At 39.9% G+C, this 25,895-nt stretch overlaps 1 protein-coding gene across 1 annotated transcript in view; it reads left to right on the forward strand.

Annotated features, from left to right (window-relative positions):
• Positions 1–25,895, forward strand: part of PTPRT (protein tyrosine phosphatase receptor type T) — a 795,219-nt gene that overhangs the window by 571,078 nt on the left and 198,246 nt on the right. The window contains exon 14 of the mRNA XM_047852741.1: positions 18,606–18,642. Within this exon, the coding sequence (XP_047708697.1) occupies positions 18,606–18,642 (37 nt within the window). The remainder of the gene's footprint in view (positions 1–18,605; positions 18,643–25,895) is intronic.

A 25,895-nucleotide genomic window follows, 5' to 3' on the forward strand; every position in this document is an offset into this window, starting at 1 on the left:
TTTGCTTTACCATTCCGTTCTCTCTCTCTCTGTCTGTCTCCCCAACTCTGTCTATCTATCAATCTGTCAGTCAGTGATCTGTCATCCCTTTACACCTAAATGCTTCAACATGCATTTCCAATACAGTACAATACAATTACCAGGAAATTAATGTTGATGTAATACCATTAGTCCCAGCTTTGCCACTTGACTCAATTATATCCTTTATGTCAGATTTTTTTGTTTTTGGTTTTTTTTTAATCTGGTCCAGGATCACTTGTTACATTTAGTTGTCATGTCTCTTTAGATTCGTTATATCTCAGCCTTTCCTTGGCTCTCTTGACCTTGAGTCTTGAAAATTATGATAGGCCAGTTATTTTGCAGAATGTCCCCGTGTTGGGTTTGCTCGGGATTAAAGTTATGCCTTTTTTTGGCAGGAATACTACAAAAGTGATATTGAATTCTTCCCAGTGCATCATATCAGGAGGCACTTTATATCCATGTGTGCCATTATAGGTAATGTTAAAGTTGATCCTTAAAGTGTTCTCCACCAAGGTTTTCCTCACTGTAAAGTTACTGTTTCTTTTTAATGTATACATATTTTGTGAGGATTTATTTCTAGACTAGGTAAACATCCTGTTCTTCATCAAACTTTCTTCCCTTAGCTTTAGCATTTGTTGATGATTCTTGTCTGAATCAATTCTTGATAAGATGTTTGCCAAAGGATGTTTTTTCTCATTCCATGATAATTTATGTATTGGTTAACATCTATTGTGAGGATGGGCTCTCCTTTCTCCCTTGTTTTTAATGTGTTATTTATTTCTATTAGTGAAAACTCATAGATTCTGATTGTACTGAGTCCATGATAACATATTGCCATTATTATTTATTTTTATGCTCAGATTGTCCCAGTCTTAGTGGGAGCCCCTTCTAGTCAGTTCCTATATCCCTTTTTTTTCTTTTTTTTTTTTAAGATGTATTTTGCTGACTTATAGCCAGGTGAAAACTATACGTGTATCTTCTGATTTTTGTTTTTATGTACAGATGCATTTGCCAAAGTAGGATGGAACGAGTATATCTCATTTAACAGGTCATTAGTTTGATCTATTGATTTAAGCATTTAAGTAAGCAGTTTGTGGCTCTCATTTGTCTCTCTGTCCAGATCGTGCAAATATAAGAAGTATACCTTCAGAGAAGTACCTTTGTCCTTGTGATATGTCCCCATAAGTTCTTGGAAACTTTTTTTTATTTTTCTGGTACGATTTATTGTGCTTTTTGTGCACCAACTCCAATTCCTTTTAATAGAGAATGGTACTTAGAAACCAAGATCTGAGAGCTGCTGAGTATCGTTGCTGATGGGTATTATTGCTTCTGGCTCTCACAGTGAAAACAAATACAAGATATACATGTACCTATATACTTTCCTATATCTATCTGCCTCTCTGACTGCCTACCCAGTTAATAATAATCTCTGTATTAAAAATCAAGAGTTTATAATTATAGCCCTCATTCCAATCCGACATCACAGGATTCATTTCACTCTTCACCCCTCCCATATTTCAGCTCACTTCTCTGGCAGTGAGAAATTTTAATTATTCTCAACATATTTCCTTATTCACTCAACCCTGGAATACCTAAAAATTATTTTCAGAATTACTAACCTATATCACTTTGTAAAACAAACCAACTAACTAGGATTCAACATAGACTTATAGATGGTCTGTACAAAATATTGTGTTCAGAGTTAGTTGGTTCTTTTTTCTTTCTCTAAGGTATGGTTGTTTATTGGGAATGTAGTTAGGTTTATTTGGTTATCTTTGTTACTAATTTTGGGTTCATTTTACCCATTTATTTTTTGAGATGGGGGGAGGAGCAGAGGGAGGGAGAGAATCTTGGGCAGGTTCCACGCCCAATGTGGGGCTTGATCTCACAAGTGTGAGATCATGACCTGAGCTGAAATCAAGAGTTGGCCACTTAACCGACTGAGCCACCCAGGTACCTGCCCCTTTCCCCATTCTTACTGCTTTTTTTTTGGATATGTAAAACATTGCAACATGGTTCCAAAAGTGTAAGCTATACAAAAGAAGTGTATGCAGAAAGGTACATACCATTTCTTTCCCCCCCATTCCCACTATCCCCTGTGGGAAATCAGTGTCATTGGTTTCTTGTAAATTATTGGAAAAAATTAAGAAGTTCACATATATTTTATTTCCTCTTATAAAAAAGGTGACATACCACAGAGGCCTGAAAATCACTTTATATTATTTCATAGAGATCGTTCTTTTTTATAGCTTCATAGTATTTCATGATGTAGCTATATTAGTCTACTCAATTATTCTCCTATATGTACATATAGATTTTTCCCAGTATTTTTCAATTCCAAGCACTACTGTAATAAAGGAATGTATGAATATATATTTCTGTATTTTGGGAGGTGTCTTCAAAGTTATACATAAGAAATTTTATCTTGGGTATTAAATAATGCTGCAACAAATGTAGGGGTGCATGTATCTTTTTGATTGAAACAACCTAAGTATTCATCAGTGGGTGAGTGGATAAAGAAGACGTGTCATGTATGTACATATATATGTTTATATGATGTGTATATACACGTGCACAGTGGAACACTACTCAGCCATTAAAAAAAAAAAAAAGAATGAAATCTTGCCATTTGTGACAGCATGGCTAGCCAGACTTTGAGGATATGATTATGCTAAGGCAAATAAGTCAGAGAAAGACAAATACTTCATGACTTTACTTCTATGTGGAATCTAAAAAACAAAGCAAACAAATATAACAAGACTCATACTCATAAATACAGAGAACAAATTGTTGGTTACTAGAAGGGAGGGGCTTGGGGGAGAGCAAAATGATTGAAGGGGAACAAGAATGCCAACTTTAATAAAATAAATTGGTCAGGAGCAATGTATGCCATAGGGAATATAGTCAATAATATTGTATCAACTTTGTATGGTGACAGATGGTAACTAGACTTGTTGTGGTGATCATTTCACAATGTATAAAAATGTTGAGTCACTGTGTTGTCTACATGAAACTAATATAATATTGTATTTCAATTATACCTCAATTTTAAAAGAAGTTTTATCTCAATGTTTTTAATCTCCTTTCTCTTATTATAAGTGAAGTCATATATTTTAAAATATATGTTCATATATTTAGGAGACATTTTAATTTAATTTTTTAATTACTGCTTTATATATGTATATTTTTAAGTAAACTTTGTCCCTATTGTGGAGCTCAGACTCATGATCCTGAGATCAAGAATTGCCTGTTCTACTGACAGAGCCAGCCTCTTTTCCTTATGTCTTTTGCCTGATTTTCTATCAGGCTTTTTACCTTTTCCCCTCAATTTCTAAGGTCTATTTATATATAAGGAAGGGATATTAGCTCTTCTCTTTTTAATTTTTTTAATGTTTATTTTTTAGAGAGAGACAAACAGAGTGTGAGCGGGAGAATGGCAGAGAGGGAGACACAGAATCCAAAGCAGGCTCCAGGCTCTGAGATGTCAGCACAGAGCCCTGACGGAGGGCTCGAACTCACGAACTGTGAGATACGACCTGAGCCGAAGTTGGATGCTTAACTGACTGAGCCACCCAGGCAGACCCTCTTTTCTTTTTACTTTAAAGTGTTTTTTTTTTAATTTATTTATTTTGAGAGACAGAGAAAGCACAAGTTGGGGAGGAACAGAGAGAGGGAGAGAGAAAGAATCCCAAGCAGGCTCTGCACTGTCATTGCAGGGCTTGATGGAGGGCTCAAACTCACGAACCCTGAGATCATACCCCAAGCCAAAAATCAAGAGTTGGGCGCTCAACTGATTGAGCCACCCAGGCACCCCAAAGGATATTAACTCTTTCTCTCTGCTATATGTTACAATTTTTCCCAGTTTGTTGTCTTTTGACTCTGCTTATCAGTGTTTTTGCCACACCAAAAAAAAAAAAAAAAAAAGGTAGTGAAATGCATCAATTTTTTTTATTGCATCTACACTTTGAGTCAGAGTGAAAAATCTTACACCAAGTTTATAAAGGAATTCACACATGTTTGCTTCTACTGCTTGTATAGTTTCATTTCTTTACATTTAAATTTCTGATGTTTGGTGTTTATTTTTGTGTATGGTGTGAAGTATGGATTTAATTTGTCTTTTTTCCCCAAATGTCTGTTTGGTTGTCCTAGCAACATTTATTTATAAGTCCATCTTTGCCCCAGTAATTTGAGATGCCCCTTTTCTCATATTTTAGATTTTCATATGTTCTTGGGTCTTTCTCTGGATTTTGCATTCTGTTCCCCTGGCCCATTGGCCTATTTATGCACTAATACCGCACTGGTAAAATTGCAGAGATTTTATGTTTTTAATATGTGTTAGGGCAAGTTGTCCTGCCTGGACTTTCTCTTTCAGTGATTTCCTACTTTTTGAATGTTCATTTTTTCATGCAAGTCTTAGTATCACTTGTCCAGCTCCATAATAATCCTATTAGTAATTTTACTTCTATTACCACTCATTTATACATTAATTAGGGTGAACTGACATCTTTAAGATGTTATATTGTCCTAGCTGAGAACAGAGCATAACTTTTTTTTGTTCCAGTCTGCCATTATGTTTTTCAGGGGTGTTGTAAAATTTTCCTTATAAAGGTTTTGCACTTCTTGGTAAGTTTATTACCAAGTATTTAAGCTTAGTTGTCATTGTAAATGGGATTTGCTGGCATCATATCCTCTGACTATCAGTTGTATATATGGATACTGTCCACTTTATATGTTAATTTTATATCCTGCTAATTTTTATCATTAATTCTGTAAGGATTTCTAGATATACCATGATGTCATTTGCAAACAGAAATATTTTAAAGTTTATTTTCCAATTTATATGCCTCTATTTGATTTCTTTTATACAAGTTGCACTGGCTGCTACTTCCAGTATTTTCTAAAGGGGTAGTGGAGACAGAGAATATTCTACTCTTGATCTTGATGTTAGTGGGGATGCCTTTACTAAATCCCCATTAAGTAGGATGCTGATTTTAGGACTAAAATATATTTTTTCATTATATTATGAAAGTATTCATCAATTCCTATTTTCTTGAGTGGCTTTTTAAATTAGAAATAAGTATTGAATTGCATCAAGTGTTTTTTTTATGTTAGATATAATGATAGGATTTTCTTCTTTGATCTCTTAATACAGTGTGTGTGTATGTATCATATGAATGGATTTCTTCACATCAAACCAACCTTCCACTTCTAGAATACATTCCTCTTGGTCATAGCATTTAACTTTTCTCAATGCAAGTGTTGAATTCTGTTTACTAACATGTTTAAGAGTTTTACACATTCGAACATAAAATTGATCTATAATTTCCCTTTTTTTGTTGTTGTTATTATCTTTACTAAGTTTGTGTGTCAGTGTTAGGCTGGTTTCATAATGAAATGAGCAAGCCTTCCTTCATTTTCCATGTTGTAGAACAATATATGTTAGTGCTATCTTGTCTTCAACAGTCTGGTTGCAGTTTCCCTGTGAAAACATCTGGGCACCGTTTGCATAGTCCTTGATATCTTTCTCTGTTTCTTCTGTGGAATGTGCTGTAAGTTTTTATTTCTATTAGGACCCATTTTCCCTAGGCATTTATCAATTTCATTTAGCTTTTCAGAATTTATTTCCAGACATCTAAGGAGCAGTCTCATTTTTACAGATTTCTTCTTTTTCAATAGTTATTTCCCCCTTGTCATTTCTTATTTGTATAATGGTGCTTCCTCTCTTTTTACCTTTTTTATTCCTTACTATTTTTCTCTTCAGTAGTTTCTGCTTTTGCATTTATCATTCCCCCTTGTATGCTTTTCGGCCCATTTTTTGTTCCTTTTCTAGATTTTTGTGCTAGAAATTTGATTTTTTTTCATTCTTTCACTTTATCACTGCTCTGTTTTTCATAGATTCTGATCTGTAGGATCTTCATTATGTTTTAACTCCACATTCGGCCAGGAGTAAGTCAAAAGAAATTATTTTGGAACTTTCCAGGAGGAAGGACCTGTTTGGTTTTTTAATATTCTTAATAATTTCTAATTTTATTACACTGTAATCATAGAATATTGATAATAATTCTACTTTATGGAACATAGTGATGCTTTCTTAATTAGCTAATGCATGCTCAGTTTTTGTAAATGTTTCATAAGCTCATAAGGGGGAGGTTTCTGTGTGTTAACAGGCTGTAGGGTTTGATGTACATCCACTGGATCTGCCTAGTTATTTTAGCTTTTCTAGGTCTGTGCCTGTCTCTACTCACTTGATCTGACTTATTCTGACAATAGTCTATTATTCTTGCATCTCTTCTAGTTTCTACTTCATAAAAGTGATTATTGTGGGTTTGGTGTGTAGATATTCATACCTGTTATATTTCCCATTAATTGTAGGTTTAAAAAGTGTCCTTTGTTGTGTTTAATGCTTTTTGAATTGTATTCTGGTGTGTCTGATATCAGGATTGCTATTTCTGCTGGGTTTTTTTTTATGTATAATTTTCCCCATTCCTTTATTGTTGCCTTTCTGAATCACTTTGTTTTAGGTGTGACCTTTATACATAGCAGATAGTTGGGTCTTGCTTTATGAGGCAATTTGAAGTCTCTTTCATTTAATTGTGTGAGTTAAACCCATTCACAAGTGTTGACATGACTGACATGTTTGGTCTCAACTCTAGCACCCATTCTTTATATCCTAATTTAATATGTGTTTTCCTTATTCATATGTGCTAAAATATCTTCTGATATTTAGAAAGGTTTGTACGTTTGTTCTGGTACTTACCTTTGTAACTCTTTAATCCTCTTTTCATATCTAACCTTTTCTTGTCTGGTTGGTCAGCATTTTTTCCCAGAATTATTAAAGTATAATTAACAAGTAATAATTGTATATATTTAAGCTGTAATGTGATGTTTTGATGCACATGTACATTATGAAATGATTACCATAATCAGGCTGATTACCATACCTATCACCTCACATTGTGTGTGGTGAGAACACTTAAGACCTACTCTCTTAGCAAGTTTCAAGTATAACATAGAGTGTTTTAGGGGCACCTGGGTGGCTCAGTCAGCAAGTGTGCGACTTTGGCTCAGCTCATGATCTCACAGTCTGTGAGTTTGAACCCCACATCAGGCTCTGTGCTGACAGCTCAGAACCTGGAGCCTGCTTCAGACTCTGTGTCTCCCTCTCTCTCTGCCCCTCCCCCCTCGCTCTCTCTCTCAAAAATAAATAAACATTAAAAAAAAGATAACAATATTTTACAGATCTGCAGAATTTATGAATCCTGCATAACTCTTGGACCAGTATCTTCCCATTTCTCCTGCTCTCTAGCCCCTTAAAACCACCCGTTCCCCTCTCTGCTTTTATGATTTCAACTTTTTTAGATTCCACTTTGTGAGATCACACATATTTGTTTTTCTTTGTCTGGTTTATTTCATTTTGCATAATGTCCTCCAGGTTCATCCATGTTGTTGCAAATGGCAGGATGTCTTTCTTTCTTAAGGCTCCGCAATAGTTCATAGTTCTGTATATACCACATTTTTCTTTTCCCTGCTCCAAACATCCCTCAGACTATTTAGCCATGCTGATCCCCTCAGTGTTCTAGTTGGGGCAACAAAGAAATGGGTCTCTTGGGCAGCATCTTGCCTGTCTGGGGAAGCCAGGCATTCACTGTGCTCTCACATTCCCCCAGGAGAGAAATCGTGGGCTGAGGGGGTCTCTCTGGGCACTGGGCTGTGCCACTTTGGGGGACATGTGACACAAGTAAAATGAAATTGCTCTTCTTACCCTCTTGGATGCATTTGTTTTCAGACTTTTTGCTCCAGTGGGGTACTGCAACCTCTCTGCTGGACTTCTGAGCTCTCATAAAGGTACTCTCCTCTGTAGCTGGGAGGAGAAAATTACATTTCTGTGGGAGGATGAGTGCTGGAAATTCTTATTCTGCCATCTTGCAGACATCACTGGCTTGTCAATTTTTGATGGTATCCATCGACTTTCACCTAGTGCCTGTGAACAACCAATGAATTTGTCCTACTCTCCTTTTCCCCTGTTTATTCTCTTTCTCACTGTTTCTTGCATTACTCCTGCATTGTCAGAAAATATAACATTTCTGTGTTCTGCTCTCAATTATGTCCCTACCTTGTTTTAGTCTTATATTTACAATAAATATATTAAATGCTTACCGTTAGTCTTTTTGCTGAAATTTTCTTGGTCCACTCTTTGTTGAATGAAATTTATCCTCTGATACATTCCTCAAGAAAGAGTCACAGGAGTGGTATTCATTGAGCTGTTGAATGTTGAAAGCTACTTTCCTATAGCTTTGATATTCAAAAGACACCTGGCTGCTGTAAAACTCTTGGTTCATAATTTCATTCTTTGAGTTTCTTGAAAATGCTGCCCCTTATTTCATGGACTTTCATGTTGCTTTGGAGACATCTCATGACATCTCTTGCCCTTGTGATTTCTTTGCCTGGAGTCTTTGAGAACTTTTTTTTTTTTAAGTTGAATTGTTTTATTAGAATCTTGGAATCAATCTTTTGAGTTTTTGGGTCCTTTCAATATATAGGCTCAGGGTGTCTTTTAATTCCAGAAATTTCCTTTGATTATTGTTCTAAATCTCTCCCTATCCAATCGTTCCATCTGTCTTCTCAGGAATTTCAAGTCTACACATACTGGAACTTCTTTGTCTTCCCTCTCAGTCACCTTTCACTGACCCTTGCTATTTTATTCTTTATTTTATTTTCTTTTTCTTGGTTGCTTTTTCCTTTCTTCAGTGCCACTTATTAAAATTTTTCTTTGGACACCTTGTTATTTAAACATCATTTCTGAAGTGCTTTTGCCTTTCTTCTTATTTTCCTAAGTTCACTCAACTCTTTTTTTTTCTGCTGATTTTTTATACATATCAGTTTTTTTATTTTTATTTTTATTTTTATTTTTCAACGTTTATTTATTTTTGGGACAGAGAGAGACAGAGCATGAACGGGGGAGGGGCAGAGAGAGCGGGAGACACAGAATCGGAAACAGGCTCCAGGCTCTGAGCCATCAGCCCAGAGCCCAACACGGGGCTTGAACTCACGGACCACGAGATCGTGACCTGGCTGAAGTCGGACGCTTAACCGACTGCGCCACCCCGGCGCCCCTACATATCAGTTTTTAATCTTTGCATTTCTAATTCAGAGTTGTTTGAGGAAATTTAATTCAATTTGGAGTGGTGGTTACAATTTTCTTTTTGGTTTGTGATGGTTTTGTTTTGTTTTTCCCTTAATTTGAGGGGGGTTTATTTTTATCACTTCAGATGTTTTTATTTTTATTTTCTGTTTTCTTCATAGAGTAGCTTTATTTGGCACTTTCCTTTTATTCATAGTGTAGATTGAAGGTGGCTTACAAGATTTTAGTTTAAAAACACAGTATTCTGATAGGGGAGTGAAATATGATTTTTTAATGGATGACTAAGTCTTGTCTCTGATGGAGGATGGGTGGATGTGTGTTCTTGGACTCATGTTGCTGCTGTTTTCTCTCTCTCTTTTGACTCACAGGATCTTAAAATGCCTCTTGCCTCTTTTCCTTTTCCTCAATAAATCCCCCAAGGGCACATTTCCCTTCTTTTTACCTTATTTTCCCCTATAAGCGATCTATTTAAGGTTGCCACCTTGAATTATGTGTGCCTTCAAGTCCTTTCCCTACTCAATGTCTTAATCTATCAGCATTTTCACACATTTTCAGATTTTTTATACATACAAACTTGGTCTTGCTAGAGATCGTTTTTATTATTATTATTATTATTATTATTATTATTATTATTTTATTATTATTTTTTAGAGAGCTGCACATAGACAGGGGTGGTGGGAAGAGGAAGAGGGAGAGAGAATCCTAAGCAGGCTCCATGCCCAGTGTAGAGCCCAATATGTACTTGATCCAATGACCTTGAGATCATGACCTGAGCCAAAGTCAAGAGTCAGATGCTCAACTGACAGAGCCACTCATGCTCCCCTAAAGATCATTTTAGATCAATCTTACACCGTCTACTAGCTCACCTCTCTTCTCTTTCATGTTGCTTTTCCATATGGCCCTTGCTGTCCACAAAAGCTTGTGCTGAAAACCTTAAAAATATTCATTTGTGGTGTTTAATTTTTTTCCTAACAGTGATTATGAAGTTTTGAGCATTCTCTGTATTTTAATGATGCTAATGTTGTGTACTTTGTGGATTTTTGGAAGAGAGTCAAGGAGAATTGGGGTACAGAGAGGCTAGACTGAGGACCCAGTTGGTGTCCGTACCAGAAGCCAATACTGATTCATAAGCATGGGGTGGGGTGAGGTGTTGGAAGGTCTCTAGGATCAGGCACAGCCAAAATATGCCTTCCAAGGATGGGGGAGGTTGAAACAGGATCCCTGCACTCACTGTCTTGGCCACCACCATCTCTTGGCTAGACTACACCACATTCTTCCTACTTACTAGTTTTTCTTATACAATAAGTCTGTTCTGTATATAACAGTCTCTACATTTTATTTTTTTTTTAATTTTTTTTTCAATGTTTATTTATTTTTGGGACAGAGAGAGACAGAGCATGAACGGGGGAGGGGCAGAGAGAGAGGGAGACACAGAATCGGAAACAGGCTCCAGGCTCTGAGCCATCAGCCCAGAGCCCGACGCGGGGCTCGAACTCACGGACCGCGAGATCGTGACCTGGCTGAAGTCGGACGCTTAACCGACTGCGCCACCCAGGCGCCCCTATTATTTTATTTTTGTAAGTTTATTTATTTATTTTGAGAGAGGGAGAGAGAGAAACAGTGGGGTTGGGCAGAAAGAGAGGGAGAGAGAGCATCCCAAGAAGGCTCCTTGCTTTCAGCACCAAGCCTGATGCAGGGCCTGATCTCAGGAACTGTGAGATCATGACCAGAGCTGAAATCAGGAGTCAGAAGCTTAACCAATTGAGCCACCCAAGCACCCCTAAATTCTTTACATTTAAAAAAAATGTAAATCTGAGGGGTGCCTGGGTGGCTCAGTCGGTTAAGCGTCCGACTTCAGTTCAGGTCACGATCTCGTGGTCCGTGAGTTCGAGCCCCGCGTTGGGCTCTGGGCTGATGGCTCAGAGCCTAGAGCCTGCTTCCAATTCTGTGTCTCCCTCTCTCTCTGTCCCTCCCCCATTCATGCTCTGTCTCTCTCTGTCTCAAAAATAAATAAACATTAAAAAAAATTTTTTTTTAAATGTAAATATGAAAACTTCATTGTTTCTGCAAATAAATCTTTGATGGCTTCCAGTTGTTCTTAAAATATAGGCCAAAACTGTACAGTCTAAAAGGCTCTACGAGGCTTCTGTGTCTAGCTTCACCTCATATCATTCTCCAAGTCCTTCTTTATAATGTAACCATTCCAGACTTGTTTATATCTTCCACTACACCATGCATTTTCTCACGTCCAAGTCTTTTCACATTTGTTCCTGAATCCAGGACACATTTTTTTTTATACTTCATATATCTAACTCCTACTTATCTCCCAAGTCACAAGTTAAATGGTCTTTTCTCAAGGCAGTGTATCTTTTTCCTTCTCATCCACACTTCTTCTTACACATACTTCTTCTTACACATACTTAGCACCTAGTACTTCTTCCTCACAGTGTTTATTGCAACTTGTAATCAGATACTTACTTGTGAGAATAGGTATCTAATGTTAGTCACAAACATTGGAAAATAATGTGTACATGCTCCATGAGGACATGGACCATGTCTGTTTTGCTCATCCTGTAACACTAGTACCCAGCACAATGCCTGGCACATAGTGATCATTCAGTAATCATCCATATAATCAATAGTGATCACATCAATAAATAACTGTTGATTGGCTGACCAAATGAATAAATAAATAAAGGAATAAGTGGGCTGTTGAGGCCCTAGCCAAGTCTTAGAGGAATATTAAGGCAGGAGCCAAAGCAACTTGGCAAACTAGACTATGGTGTCAGGGCTAATTCCCATTGTATTTACTAGGGTATCTCAATCTTGGAGAAGACAAAGGCATGAGTTATGGTAAGTGGGAAAATTATGTGAAAACTAGGGTGAGAACCAAATCCCCATCCTATACATAGGGCAGTCTAATGGAAGTAGAGTAAGAATTGTATGTACTACTCAGGTACCTAGGGCTTCTTGGTCAGGGTAGTGACACAACTTAACCTAAGTCTAACTGGATAATAATTAGCATCTACTAAAATACTTGATGCCTTGGACACTATGCCTCTGAATTAGAGAGACATCCTATAATTTCAGCAGATGGTGAAAGGATGGATGTATAGATGAGACAGACTTGATCTACTCTTGAAATGGGGCTATGAGTAGGTAAGTAGTTGTAGACATGAAGCATTTGGGTTTTTTTAGTGAGCTATGTGTTGTGGGGTGTGGTATGATATGGAGTGATGTCAAGAAAACAGAGTACTGAAAGAAAAGGCATACTGCCAGTAGCTGAAACCAGACTCAGCATTTTGAGAACTTGAAGCAACCTTAGAATACCCTGCCCACTCTACCAAATTGGCCTTTTCCAACCCTGTCTCTGTATTTGATTCATGGGGAAATTGAACCATAGAGAGCAGCAGTGACTTGCTTTATATTGCCCAGCACTGGCAGAGCTTGAGTAGAAGCAGGTCTCAACAGAATCACAACAGTTAGGATATTAAATTCTACTCTAAGGTGATATATACCTGTGTCCAGATTTGCCAGTCTGGAGTGGGGACTGGGCTGTGAGTGAAGTTAAAATGATAGGGAAAGGAAATTATATTGTACTGTCCCAGAATATATGACACATCTAGAAGTAGGATATAATTAATGGAGATAGAACAGAAAGTATACCAAATGTTTCTCCTTTCCCCAAAGCTTTATATAATCTTGGCACAAAGAAAGTACTCATTTCCTGTTTATTGAATGGATTGGGGACTTTGGGTATGTGCACACTGGCCAGACTTCCCATATGTTGGGATGCAGAATGTCTAGCATGTTCCCAACTTGCTTGCTAACAATTCAATCACGCAGAAGGGCAAGAGAGTGACTTAGGACTTTGTTATTCTGTATCTAATTCTAACCAACAAAGACAAATTGGTTATGGAATTAGAGGTGTCAGGAATTTGGGAGAAAGCAGACATGTCAACATCATGTTTGTGAGAGCCAGGGAGAGTCAAGTATAATGAGACATGTGCTCCAGATTATAGAAAACAGCTTTTTTTTTTTTCAACGTTTATTTATTTTTGGGACAGAGAGAGACAGAGCATGAACGGGGGAGGGGCAGAGAGAGAGGGAGACACAGAATCGGAAGCAGGCTCCAGGCTCTGAGCCATCAGCCCAGAGCCCGACGCGGGGCTCGAACTCACAGACCGCAAGATCGTGACCTGGCTGAAGTCGGACACTTAACCGACTGCGCCACCCAGGTGGAGGAGGTGGTGTCAGAAATGGCTCACTTTCACACATGCAACTATGGAAGGGAAGAAGATTCTCAGAAAATTGTCACAAATGACCCAATGAAGGAAAGCAAGCAGTAGAAGAAACCATTGAAACTACCCAGATTCCCTTTAATATGACCCATTTTACAGAGAACATTCCCACAGAAGGCAGGTTAGTGTTTTCACTACTGCAGGGATGAAGTGACCCAGAGGGAGCATGATGTGCTGGTAATATTTGGTGTTTTCATCTGGGGTGCTAGCCATAGGTGCATATTTACTTTGTGCAAAACTTGGCAAACTTGGGTGCCTGGGTGGCTCAGTCAGTTAAGCATGTGACTCTTGCTTTTGGCTCAGGTCATGATCTCATACTTCATGAGTTTGAGCCCTGCTGGGCTCCACACTGACAGCAAGGAGCCTGCTTGGGATTCTCTCTCTCCCTCTCTCTCTTCCCCTCCCCTGCTAACAGGCACATGCACTCAATCACACACACTCTCTCTCTCTCAAAATAAATAAAACTTTTTTTAAAAAAGATTCTTTTTCTCCCTCTGCCCCTTTCTCCTATGTGTGTGTGCTCTCTCTCTCTCTCTCTCTCAAATAAAAACTTAAAGATAGAACACTTGGAAAATTGTAGTTAAAGTTAGTATACTTGTCTCTATGTATGTTGTACTTCAAATGAACCAAGTAATGCCTCTTAAGTATATTTCTTTCACAGATTATTTTTAAATGTTTATCTTTGCATGTTGTAGTAAAGATTGTACTTTGCTTTATTCCTTTAATCTATTCTTACATGTACTATGCCATGTTATTATATGGTACTCACAATTAGTTTTGGTTAGCTTCATAATATTCCACTGTGTGGATAGACTACAATTTCTTTACCATGCCTGTAGGGTTAGACCGGTATGTGGAGCTACACTTTAACTTTTATAAAGACCATTGGAACCAACATCTTAGGATATAAACCTTCTAACATTTCAGGTTATTCCCTGAGAATAGATTCTTAGATGTGAAAAGATTAGATTGACTCTCTTTGAAGTTGAGATCCATATTTACCAATTACCCCCAGCAGTGAAACCTCATCAAACTCTTGCCCGTTGCTGTATGCAATAATCTTGCACAATTGGCAAGTTTCCTAATAATAGCACTTGTAAAAATCTTTTTTCATTGTATTAATACAAAGTTGGAGATTCTTCTTACCATTCCTAGTCTCTTGGTACGGCTCCCACCCTGCACAGTTTCTGGGTGATGGTCATTGCGGTGGTTGCACAGCCATGTGAAGAAAGCTTTCAGTCCTCAGGAGCTTGTGCTTTCTGTAACCATCTCAGGCTTCAGCTCACTGACCCTTTAAACCAGAGAGCAGAAATGGAAGCCAGCAGGAGTTGAACATCTGCTCTTTCTCCAAGCTTGCTTGAAAACAAAAAATTAGTTGGCTCACTTTTATCATCATTTTCAAGTTTTACCTCATTTGTTACTGAAGCTTCTTTGGCATCACATTTAGAGAGTTTTACTTTATTTTCATATTTTTTATTCATAATTTTTCCTTCTTTCTGCCTTCTGGATGTACTTTTTAAAAAACATTTTTCTTGGGGCGCCTGGGTGGCTCAGTCGGTTGAGCGTCCGACTTCAGCTCAGGTCACAATCTCGCGGTCCGTGAGTTTGAGCCCCGCGTTGGGCTCTGGGCTGATGGCTCAGAGCCTGGAGCCTGCTTCCGATTCTGTGTCTCCCTCTCTCTCTGCCCCTCCCCCATTCATGCTCTCTCTCTGTCTCAAAAATAAATAAATGTTAAAAAAAATTAAAAAAAAACATTTTTCTTGAAATGTAGCATTCTTCAAATATCATATGAACATCTCAAATGAATACTTCATATATTTGCATCATTTCTGCATTTTCCAGTTTTTTAATAAAGCAATTGTTTATTTGAAAAAAGAGCACTTTTCAGCATTAAAGAATGTAAAGGAAACACTTGTCCCAAAGAACAAGTCATGTCAACCCAACCTTCTTTCTTTGAGAGAGTTCTTAGGCTGATAAATTGCAGGAGTGCAGTAGACAGAGCATGAGTATCTGAAGTGAATTTGACCCTATTCTCAAAATATTTTTGTGGAAAAACACAGCAGTAGGATCCAAGTGCATAAACAATTGAAGAGATGAGCAGTTAGATAACCACCACAAATTCTGATGAGCAATAAATGCCAGCCCGGAAGATGGATTCTGGTACATGTCATAGAGCTCTATCAGTGCCATTTTCTAGGTTATCACTTATACTAACGATCTGAATAAAAATATAGAAAAAAAATATTTTCAAAAACTTGCATATGGTGAAGCATATGAGAACAAGCAATAGCAATCAGATCAAAGAAGATGGAAGTCAACAGTGGAAGTCAGTATATGACTCTGTACTTGGATTCCAGAAACACAACCACATTTATGTATGTAGGAGCAGGCAGGTATTTTTTTGTGGGGGTAAGTTTGATGGCACATTCATCATGATGACTGAAAAACTGGGATATTTGCTATGTTTAACAGAAGCCCAATATAACTAAGGAAAATAGAATATAGTGATAATCTAGACAATCATATACTGACAAGACCACATGCAGACTGCTGTTTCATATTCTAGTCCCTTCTCATTAAGAGGGACAAACTGGAGGATGTCCTAGGATGAGTACCAGTATTGGTTCAAAGGACTTGAACTCTTATCATTGGAATTGTTGAGGAAGAAGAATGTTAGTGGATGTGAGAACTATCTTTCAGTATCCAGACATCTCTGCTACACAAGCCAAGGGCAGACTTTCTGTGGTCTGAGGAACAGACTCAAGACCACTAGGGAATCATACTTCAGTTTAATCAAAGTGACAGTCTCTAGCATTCAGAGGTATGCTTAGAGAAAATAGACTCTGCTGTAGACATTACCATTTCTTCCTTCACTTAAGTTAGGTATGGCCACATGACTGCTTCTAATCAATGAAACTTGAGTCAAGCAAGTGTAGTTTCTGATACAAAGCATTTAATTGCCAGTGCCCAACTCCAGCATTCTCTTCTCCTGCCTCAGTGAACACTGAAGCCTTGTGTTAAAATGGAGGTATCAGCCTTGGTCTCTGAGTGACTACAGTGGTTATAGTATCCCCCAACCACCACTACTACCCCACTTCAGACCGTCATGCACCTACATTGGACATGTTGGTTTGAGTGGGAAATATACCTTTACTGTTTTTTGCCCCTGCAATTCGTGGGTTTTATATCTCTGCATAACCCTGATGCAATATTGTGATCTCTTATAAGAAATATATTTTTGGTCTTTCAGATGACCAAAATATATTTCTCATATGTATTTGGTCTTTCTTCATGGTTTCTGGTTCACAGCTTCCCAAACCTTAGGATTTTTCTAAGTGTCAATGGTGATAAAGGTGTCTTTTGTTACGTTAATGAAGGTGACTTTGGGACCCCACCCAAGGAGGATGCTAGTTGCCAGGAGGATTAATTTTGGATTAGAGGGTTGGAACTTCTAGTCCCACAGTCCCACCCCACCCCAACCTACTGGACCTCTGGAGAGGGGGGAGGGGCTGGAGGTTGAATCAGCCAATGGCCAGTGACTTAGTCAATAATGACTATGCAGTGAAGCTTTCCATAAAAACCCAGAAGGACTGGGTTCAGAGACCTCTGGGTAGGTGACCACATGGAGTTTGGGGAGAGTAGCACTTCTGGAGAAGGCATGAAGGTTCTGCGCCCCTCCCCACATACTTCACCCTATGCATCTCTTGTATCGGGCTGTTCCTGGGTTATATCTTTTTACAACAAACTGGTGATTTAGTAACCTGTTTCTCTGAGTTCTGTGAGCTGCTCTAGCAAATTAATTGAACCTAAGGAGGAGGTCATTGGAATCTCCAAAATGTAGCTGGTAAGTCAGAAGCACAGGTAACAGCCTGGGTCTTGAAACTGGCATCATTTGAAGTGGGGGATAGGGAGCAGTCTTGTGGAACTGAACCCTTAACCTGTAGAATCTGACACTATCTCCAGGTAGATAGTATCAAAATTGAGTTGAATTCTGTGACAACATTAAGCAATTGAGGATTGCTTAATGTTGTGGAAGGGGAGGAACCACCCTCCCAAAACAGAATTGGGTCCAGGAACCTTCAAAGACCTGACTAACACAAGTGCTTTCAAGATGCAGTAATTTCTTATGAGTGAGCATTAGCAAGACACACATTTGATTTTTGAGACCCATACACTTGCATTCCTTTTTGCCTTTTATTTTCATTGCTACACTATATTCAGATTGTTGCTGGGCGTATTACTTAGTCAACTGGAATTTTCAACTGATTCTAGGGCCTCCTTAGAGATGATCCCAAGAAAGCACACTAAAGTGATGATCTTCCTGAGCACACTCTTCTGTAACTCAACTGCAGGCCCAGTAATATCTCAAGTTTATGGGTCTTGTCTATTTGGGGAACAGTCAACAATAACTAGATAGTTTACCCACCAAAGATTCGATCGCCATGCAAACATACACACACACAACATTACCCATGAAAACTGTGAGGTTCACCAGAGATCTCAGGGCCAGTGTAACTTCTTGAACATGAACTTTGCAGTTTGATTCTTACACATTCATATTGCCTGGGATCTTGTCTAGTATCTGTTTCAGTCTGTGCAGATAGATGCATTTTTTACTTATTATTTACTTACCAACATAGTTTCCCAAAGATGCTCTTGGTGCCATCTACTAACATATGCCACAGTGTACCCATCTAGTGTTATTATTAAAGTTGTCCTGTGCTGGGCAGTCATAGTATTTGATGTTTATAAGTGGTTCTGTCTGGGAGGCAGCTTATGAGGTGATGGGAGCCAGGAATTAAAAGGCACAAAATATGCACCTTGCCTGAAAATAAATGAAGAAATAGAATTAAAAACTGATTCCTGGTGTGCCTGGCTAATTCTGTTGGTAGAGCATGTGGTTCTTGATCTCGGGGTTATAGGTTCAAGCCCTGCATTGAGGGTAGGGATTACTTAAAATCTTTAAAAAAAAAAAAAAAAGGTGATTACGATGGGGGAAGAAATGGAAAGGACACATTTCAGGTTGTAATTAAAAATACATATATAGACATATATACAGGTATACATATGTACATCTTTTCTTTATATAACAAACCAAACCCACAACTAATTAACTGGAACCTCACTTTTGTTGTTCACAGGAGACCAAAATCAACTGTGTTCGCCTGGCTACAAAAGGTATGTTGGCATGTCCTTGTCTGTCTTCAACCATTTAAGGATTTCTCCATCTAGCCACACAGGGAAAGTTTAGGCAACAATTACTAAAAATAAAAGAAAGAATTGTTATTTTCATTGGAGTCATTATACCTACAGTATATGTTAATAAATACCTACAGTGTATATTAATAACACAGTGCCAAAAACATAGTAAGAGCTCAAAAAATACTTGTTGAATCAGTGGATGGATAGATGGATGGGGATCGTGGGGCAGACAGACAGACGGACTGACAGATAGATGAATGGACTGGTACATTAATCAGTAGAGTGATGAATATAAATTTTCTTAAATATTCTTCTATATATTTTCATTATATTTGGGTTTGTGCTTATGTGGGTATTTTTTTAGCATGTCTGGTACACCTGTCTTCTGAGTTTTGTGCTTTTTTCAGCTGGGTTTGGCTTTCACAAATGAGGTGATAGTGTCGGTGCCTTTAATAATGAGAAAACAAACACTGCATTGTTATGTAGTTGGCATTTTCAATACTTATCCCAAAAACTAAGGCAGCATTGTTCAGGCTCATCACTTTTTGTTTTCCTAATTATAATTGAATTGCCTGGCCCTTTCAATTGGTACATGTTTCTGTTTATTACTCTTTAAGAAAAAATCAATGAATGGTTTGTTATCATTTAACCTATTACAAGGTTGAATGGTTAGAAATCAGGTTTATCTTTTTGTTATAGGATGGATATTTTTAACAGCTATTCTCTCTATATAACCACATGAAAATTGGACAATTCTGTTGTCCCTTGCATTTATTGACAGTGTATATAGTTACATAGGATGCTTCCCCAGAGATGGCAATTATAAATATAAGTAGGCATATAATCATAGATATAAAACATAGACAAAGACGATGATCCAAGTGTGTATGTACATATGTGAGTATATACACGCATGCACAGTCATACAGAGGAAAACACATACATATGTGTGGGAAGAGGTAGAAATGAGGGAGGGGAAGAGAGAGGAGAAGGAGGAGAATATGGCTGTTTCACAAAATATGCACCAAGACCTATCACTCATATCTTTCATAACTTTGAAGAAAACCAGCTCAATATGTAGGCTGAGAAGGAAAGATGATACAGGAGGAAGGAGAAGACAGAAGCACCAAGGACTCACTGTGATAAGAACCCCCTCTGATTTCACATAAGTCATGAGAGGCCAGCATGTCCCTAACTTGTTCTCTTTCAGGAACTCAGGCTACTGGACAGACAGAGATAAACTACTCTTTGTGAGGCAAGGAGAATTGATGGCCTGCAAACAAAAGTGACACAAATCACAGGCCTTAGAAGGCTTTCCCACTGAGGAAAACAGATAATCCAAGAGGAAGAACATCATCAATTAGATAGCATTAGAGCTCCGGACAGCTGAGCGTCTGCTGCATCCCGCTTAAAGGGGCAGCCGGGGGAAGGAAGGAAACGTACAGGGACACCTCCTTCACCCACCCCTCCAGCTTTGACCTCTAGACAAGGGAGAGGTTGATGTGGTTGCTCTGCCCTCCATGGCGGGGGTAGGAGGATGTGGTATTCTAAGGATACCCTCTGGGACATAAGCCCCCCTAAAGGGTAGTTTGTTGGATCCTGTTTTCTAAACTGAGAATTGGGAACACATGGTTGGATGGACAAGAGATAGATATGGGAACTTTACAAGAGAATAATTAAAACTCTACTTCTGGGGAAACTTCAGGATCCACTGTCCTCATAGTCCTAGAGACCCAGCATGAAGCACTTCTCCCTGCAGTACAGCTGCACTGGTCCTGAAAGAACTAGAGAGGAAAACATGTACCTCTTCTAAGCATAAGGATTTGTCCTCACATTTGACTTGTAGGATACTGTCTTCCTTAGGGGGGTGTGCACATGTAACATGTGGATGTGTGGAGGGATGGGAACAAGTAAGTGAATGAATCTGGATTCTCAGATGGCTGAGCCCTGGCAGGGCAGGAAGGAGTCAGGAGTCAGAGATAGATTCCCAGCACTGACACCCTCACTTTCCAGGTCTGCGAGGGCCAGCCCTTCAGCCCAGACAAGCGGAGCTTTAGGAGCACGTTGAATAGGACAGAGAGCTGGACAGTGGAGAATGCCAGTCTCTCAGAGTCCCGGGGAGTTACCCCTCTCAGTGCCACCTCAGATAAGAGGCTGCTTGGTGAGAAAAAAGCCAGGAAAAGACAAAGGAAAGCAGACCTGTGTTTGTTTGGTGTCTACTCTGTGCCTCACATTAGCTTTGGAGCACCTGGGGTTGATTAAGGGCAAATCCTGTCTAATTCCGTGCACTCTTCATGAGGACTCTGTAGCAAGGATCTAAGGCCAGGAATGAATATTTGGCCCATCTCTTTCTGGAATCAAATTTCCCCATTTTGTGGGTTTGCTGAAAACACTATTACTTTTAATAGAGAAAAATAAGATACTGGGAATCCCATAGGCTTTGGCAGTATCTAAAGTGCCAGTGACATATTGCACTGGCCATCTGGCTCCCTCCAAGCACTTGGCACTTCTCTGTCATCATGGCACCTTCCTCTTGGGGCTTCCAGTGGGCATCCAACCCCTGGAGTGTGATCACATGTGCAAACTTAAGGCCACTGCTCTGCTGATGTTTTATCCCTGACTCTGGTGACTCCTGGTGGTGTCCATGGTCACCTGTGTGAGTCCTGCAGAATAGAAGGGCTCCCAGGGAGAATGTAACAATCTCCAGCACTCAGGCAGGGTCATTCTGACCTGACCCCAAGCCCAGTGCCTCTTCTGTTAGATTCCACATCTGGCTCCAGCATGACACTCTAACCCTTGTCTGTCTGCAGCATTCCTGTTAGTCACTTGAACTCTGATGCAGCACTGCCCAGTTTGGAGGGTTGCAAAGCAAGGGACCTAGAATAGTTTTCTATGGCTGCTGTACCAGAGTACCAGCAGCTGAGTGGCTTAACAACAAAATTTCTTGTCTCACATTCTGGAGGCTGGAAGTCTGAGGTAAGGTGTCAGTAGGGTTGGCTCCTTTGAGGACTGTGAGGGGAGGATGTGATCCATGCCTCTCCCTAGCTTCTAGCAATCTTCATTGTTCCTTAGTTTGCATCTTCACATGGCATTCTCCCTGTGGGCATCTCGTGTCCAAGTTTCCCCTTTTTTATAGGGACACTAGGTACTGTTAGATTAGGAGCCCACCCTGTTCCAGGTTGACCTCATCCTAAATTAACTAATTACATCTACAAGGACGCTATTACCAAATAAGGACACCTTCTGAGGCACTGGGTGTTGGGATTTCAACATATGAACTGGGGGATGGACGCATAGTTCAACGCATAACAGGACCCATGCATTTAGGGGCAGTGTCTATGTGGTTTCCACTGGAGCCTCTGATTGCTCATTATTCACAGTATAATCCCAGTGGCTTTTAAGGGTGTGCAAGGAGCAAGAACCAGCCCTGTCAGAGGGGGGCCCTGGCAGTGGACTGGTCTAGATTGGACTTCTGTTCCCTTGGGAAGTTTAGGCTGCTTTGGGCAGAGGAATTGCAGGTTCTGTGGAGGGAGCCCTGGGCAGCGGGTAAATACAGTAGGTGGTCCGCACACACCCAATGGCTGGGTCTGTGACAGCAGGACCCTACTCAGACCCTACATGATGGTGGAGCATCAGGTCCTGATCTAGTCAGGTTTCAGGGCCCTGAGCAGAGCCTGCTTTCTGGGGCAGGCACCAGCACTGCTGACTTGGAAGGTCTCTGATGAGGTGATCCTTGGTCTTAACCACTAACTTCCTCATCACATTTTGCCATGGCAGAAGTTCCTGGCACATGCCTGGCAATCAAAAAATGCTCACTGAAATGAATAAATGCATTTGAAGCCGGCATCTTACTGCAGCAAGAGTCAGAGACCTTGAGAGTCTCAGTTGATCTCTCTCAAACTCCAAGGTGCCATGTTTCAGGTTATCCCCATCTATCCATTCACAGAACATTTTTTAAACATACCTACTGCCAGTGGTTTCATGATAAACCTGCTCTTTGTAAAAGAAAAGCCCTTATTTGTAGTCTTTGTTGATCTCCAAAGTATAAATATCCCCACCATGTCCAATATCAAGTTACCAATGGTTTAATAACTGGCTTGCAAAAAAGTCCAGAGTGTTTAACACCCGGGTCTAGCAAGCTAATACAAGCCAGCTCCAGCACACCAAGGCCTCTACCACCCAGTTTGTTAGAGGATCAGACGATATAATAAACATCTAAGTGTTGTATTTACTGTGAGGTGTTTTGGCAAAAAATATTGTCAATAAATGTTATTTCCTTTGTGTAGTCTGCTCAGTCAGCATCTGTGAGCTGGGTACCTTGAAAAGAACTAGGGTTTTGTGCTGAATCAGCAGGCATGATGCCTGTCCTCAAGGAGCTCACGATCCAGTGTGGAAACAGACCTTGCATGAGTGATTTTGACAGATAATCGTGGACTTATGATTATGATCAATGCTTCCAAATGGAAGTGAAATGTACTGAATGGGGGCTAAAGTACCGTTGGGGCCAAAGCTCCATGCAGTAATGGCATGTATGTTCCTGGGCCTTCATCTGGGGTTCTGTTTCTCTGGGACTGGTCCAGTATGGGAGATACAACCCTTCTATTACCTCCATCACTACCCCTTCTCACCTAAACACTGGGAATTGCACAATACCCAGACCAAGGGTAGGATTGGAAGGCCAGCTGACTCAGCATCTCAGATTGTGAGAGGAGCCATACCCCTGGTCCAAAGTCCCTGTTAAGAGTCAAGACTGTATGTATTTAGAGGATTGAGAGGGTAGGGATTTGCATATCACCAGGGGGCAATATTTATCTACAGAGTGAGGGCAGAACCACAAATTGAAGGCCCAGCTAAGGGACTGTGGGGTGGGAGTTTGATATTTGCTAGTAGAAGGGTAATTCTAGCATCAGGATAGGCTCACCTCAAAAGCCTTGAAAACGGTCTTTTTCATCGATGGAAGGGTCTTGTTGGCATTGCCCCAGATTCACATTCTTTTTTATCTTGTTGATCAGCCAGGGGTTGCCTGTTATTAACTTTGGCTAGAGATTTAGAGGAATTAGAATGTGAGTTCAACCATAGTGGGGAAGTGGATTTCATCGATGAGTAGATAAAGGCAAATAGGAGCTGTCTTAAGACAGATTCCCTGGAAGCAGAGCCTGAAGCAGGGATTTGGGTGCATTTAATGTATTGATGGAGGGCGCTTGGAAGAAATCTATAAATCAAAGAGGGAAGTGGGATGGTAAAAAGAAAATGTTAAAGCAAGAATCTGTTCTCAGATAAATGCAAGCCTAGGCTAGATGCAAGTGGAGTATAAAATTCTCCAAAGTTCTGCCTTGAAGCAAGAAGACCAGGTTTTCTGTGTCTCTCCCCCATAACAATTAGTCCTTGGTACTTTCCCCTTTCCTTACCCTTCTCCCTCCCCTCAATTTCTCAGGTGGCTCCAGGGGAAATGGTATCCCAGAGCCTTGGCCAAAGTCTCTGGAGAATGTCACAGGTGTGAGCCCTTAGTCTTAATACCCACAGCAGCAGGGGCACGGGGGTGTGGGGGAAAGGTTGGGTATGATACACTGACCTGCAAAGGGGATCTGGGAGTGGCACCAGTGGCACCACTGATCTTATTATAAAGAGGATGTGTTTCATCATCGGGTTGAGGGATAGCAAAAAGCTCATGGAATTGCCTCAATTTCAAGAGCTAAAAGAAAATCCTGAAAGTCCTGTGCTTGGCACACTCTACTCTGAGAATTTGTTCAGAGCTGCAGAGAGAAAACTTCAGCTAATGGGTAAATAAGCATTACATTTTTGGTTTAGAAGCAGAGAATTATTATCACTCATTCTCTGAAGGGAGGGCAGTATGAAGATAACAATGAGGCTTCATTTGTGTTGTTAAAACAGGAATTGTGAGATAGAGCAAGTATGTGGGAGGTACATTTAGACCCATTAAGTAAGGTTTACCTCGTATTTGGAAGACGAGGGATGGGCTCAGTTTCAGAACCAGGTCGAAAATGGAATCTGAACATACTCAGAGACCACTCTTGGGAAGATAGAGCATGTAGAAATTTGCAATGAAAGTGCAACCTTAGACTTCCAAGGTTCTGAAGCTTAGGCTGGAGGGAGTGTGGGGGTGGGGAACTGCCTTTCCTGTGGAAGATGATTATCTTCTGTGGTGGAAGGTGCCCCAGGCTATAGCTGCTGAAGGAGGGACCTGAGCATCTGTTTGTGCCTTTCTGACTCAGAGCAGGCCAAGGGGAAAATGGTTTCTGATCTAGAACCATACCAGTCAGTTTCTCTTCCAGAAACTGATGTCCATTTCCACCCAACTCCCTGTCCTGTCTTATTCTCCCTTGCTTTCCTCCATGCACCCCTCCATTCACTTCTCTACTTTCTCTTGCCCACACTCCCTGCCTCCCCCAGACTTGTCTGCATGACCTGGCCCCTTACTACCTTTCAGCCTCTCCCAAGCTTCTATCCTCATACTTGCTATATTCTTCTGACTTACCAAGTTCCTTCTAACTTCAGGGCCTTTACTCATCCTTCCCCCTCTGCCCAAAATTATCCAGCCACTGTATGTGCCTGTATAACAGATAAATATCTTTCTAACTGCAGCATAGACACACTTCCTCAGAAAGATCATCCTGACCTCCAATCTGATGTATATCCCCAACATTTTCCACCTGAAATCATACCCTGTACTTTTTTTCATAGCATTCATTTTGACTTGCAAATATGTACATTTTTTTTTAGTTTGCTTACATGTTTAGTGTCTATCCCAGCCACATTCCAAGTGTAGTAAAAGCATTTTGCCTATTTTGAGCACTGTTGTGTCCCCAGATTCTAGCATACTTTCGTGCTCAGTAAAATATATTGAATGAACAAAGGGATAAATCAATGGATGGTCAATTGATTAATGGATAGATGGATGGATGGATGGATGGATGGATGGAGGCTAATAGGTTATTCTTTCATGGCCTCTTTTTTTTTCAAATACAACCTATTTGTCAGCACTGTTCTCTTTCAATGTAGGAGTAAAAAGGAATGAGGTAGAGATCAACTATGTAATCTACAGTACCCATTCACAAAGGCCAGCCAGGCTCTGCTGGGGTATTTGCTATAACAGGGACCTCACTACTGGCCCAAAGAGTTCCTCCCACCATGGGAGGACACTTCATTTGGAGGGAGCCTCAATATCATAAGTCCATATTGGCTCCCCGTTATTTCTGCCAATGTGTCTT

Source organism: Prionailurus viverrinus, chromosome A3, assembly GCF_022837055.1.
Source record: "Prionailurus viverrinus isolate Anna chromosome A3, UM_Priviv_1.0, whole genome shotgun sequence".
NCBI classification, from domain to species: Eukaryota; Metazoa; Chordata; class Mammalia; order Carnivora; family Felidae; genus Prionailurus; species Prionailurus viverrinus.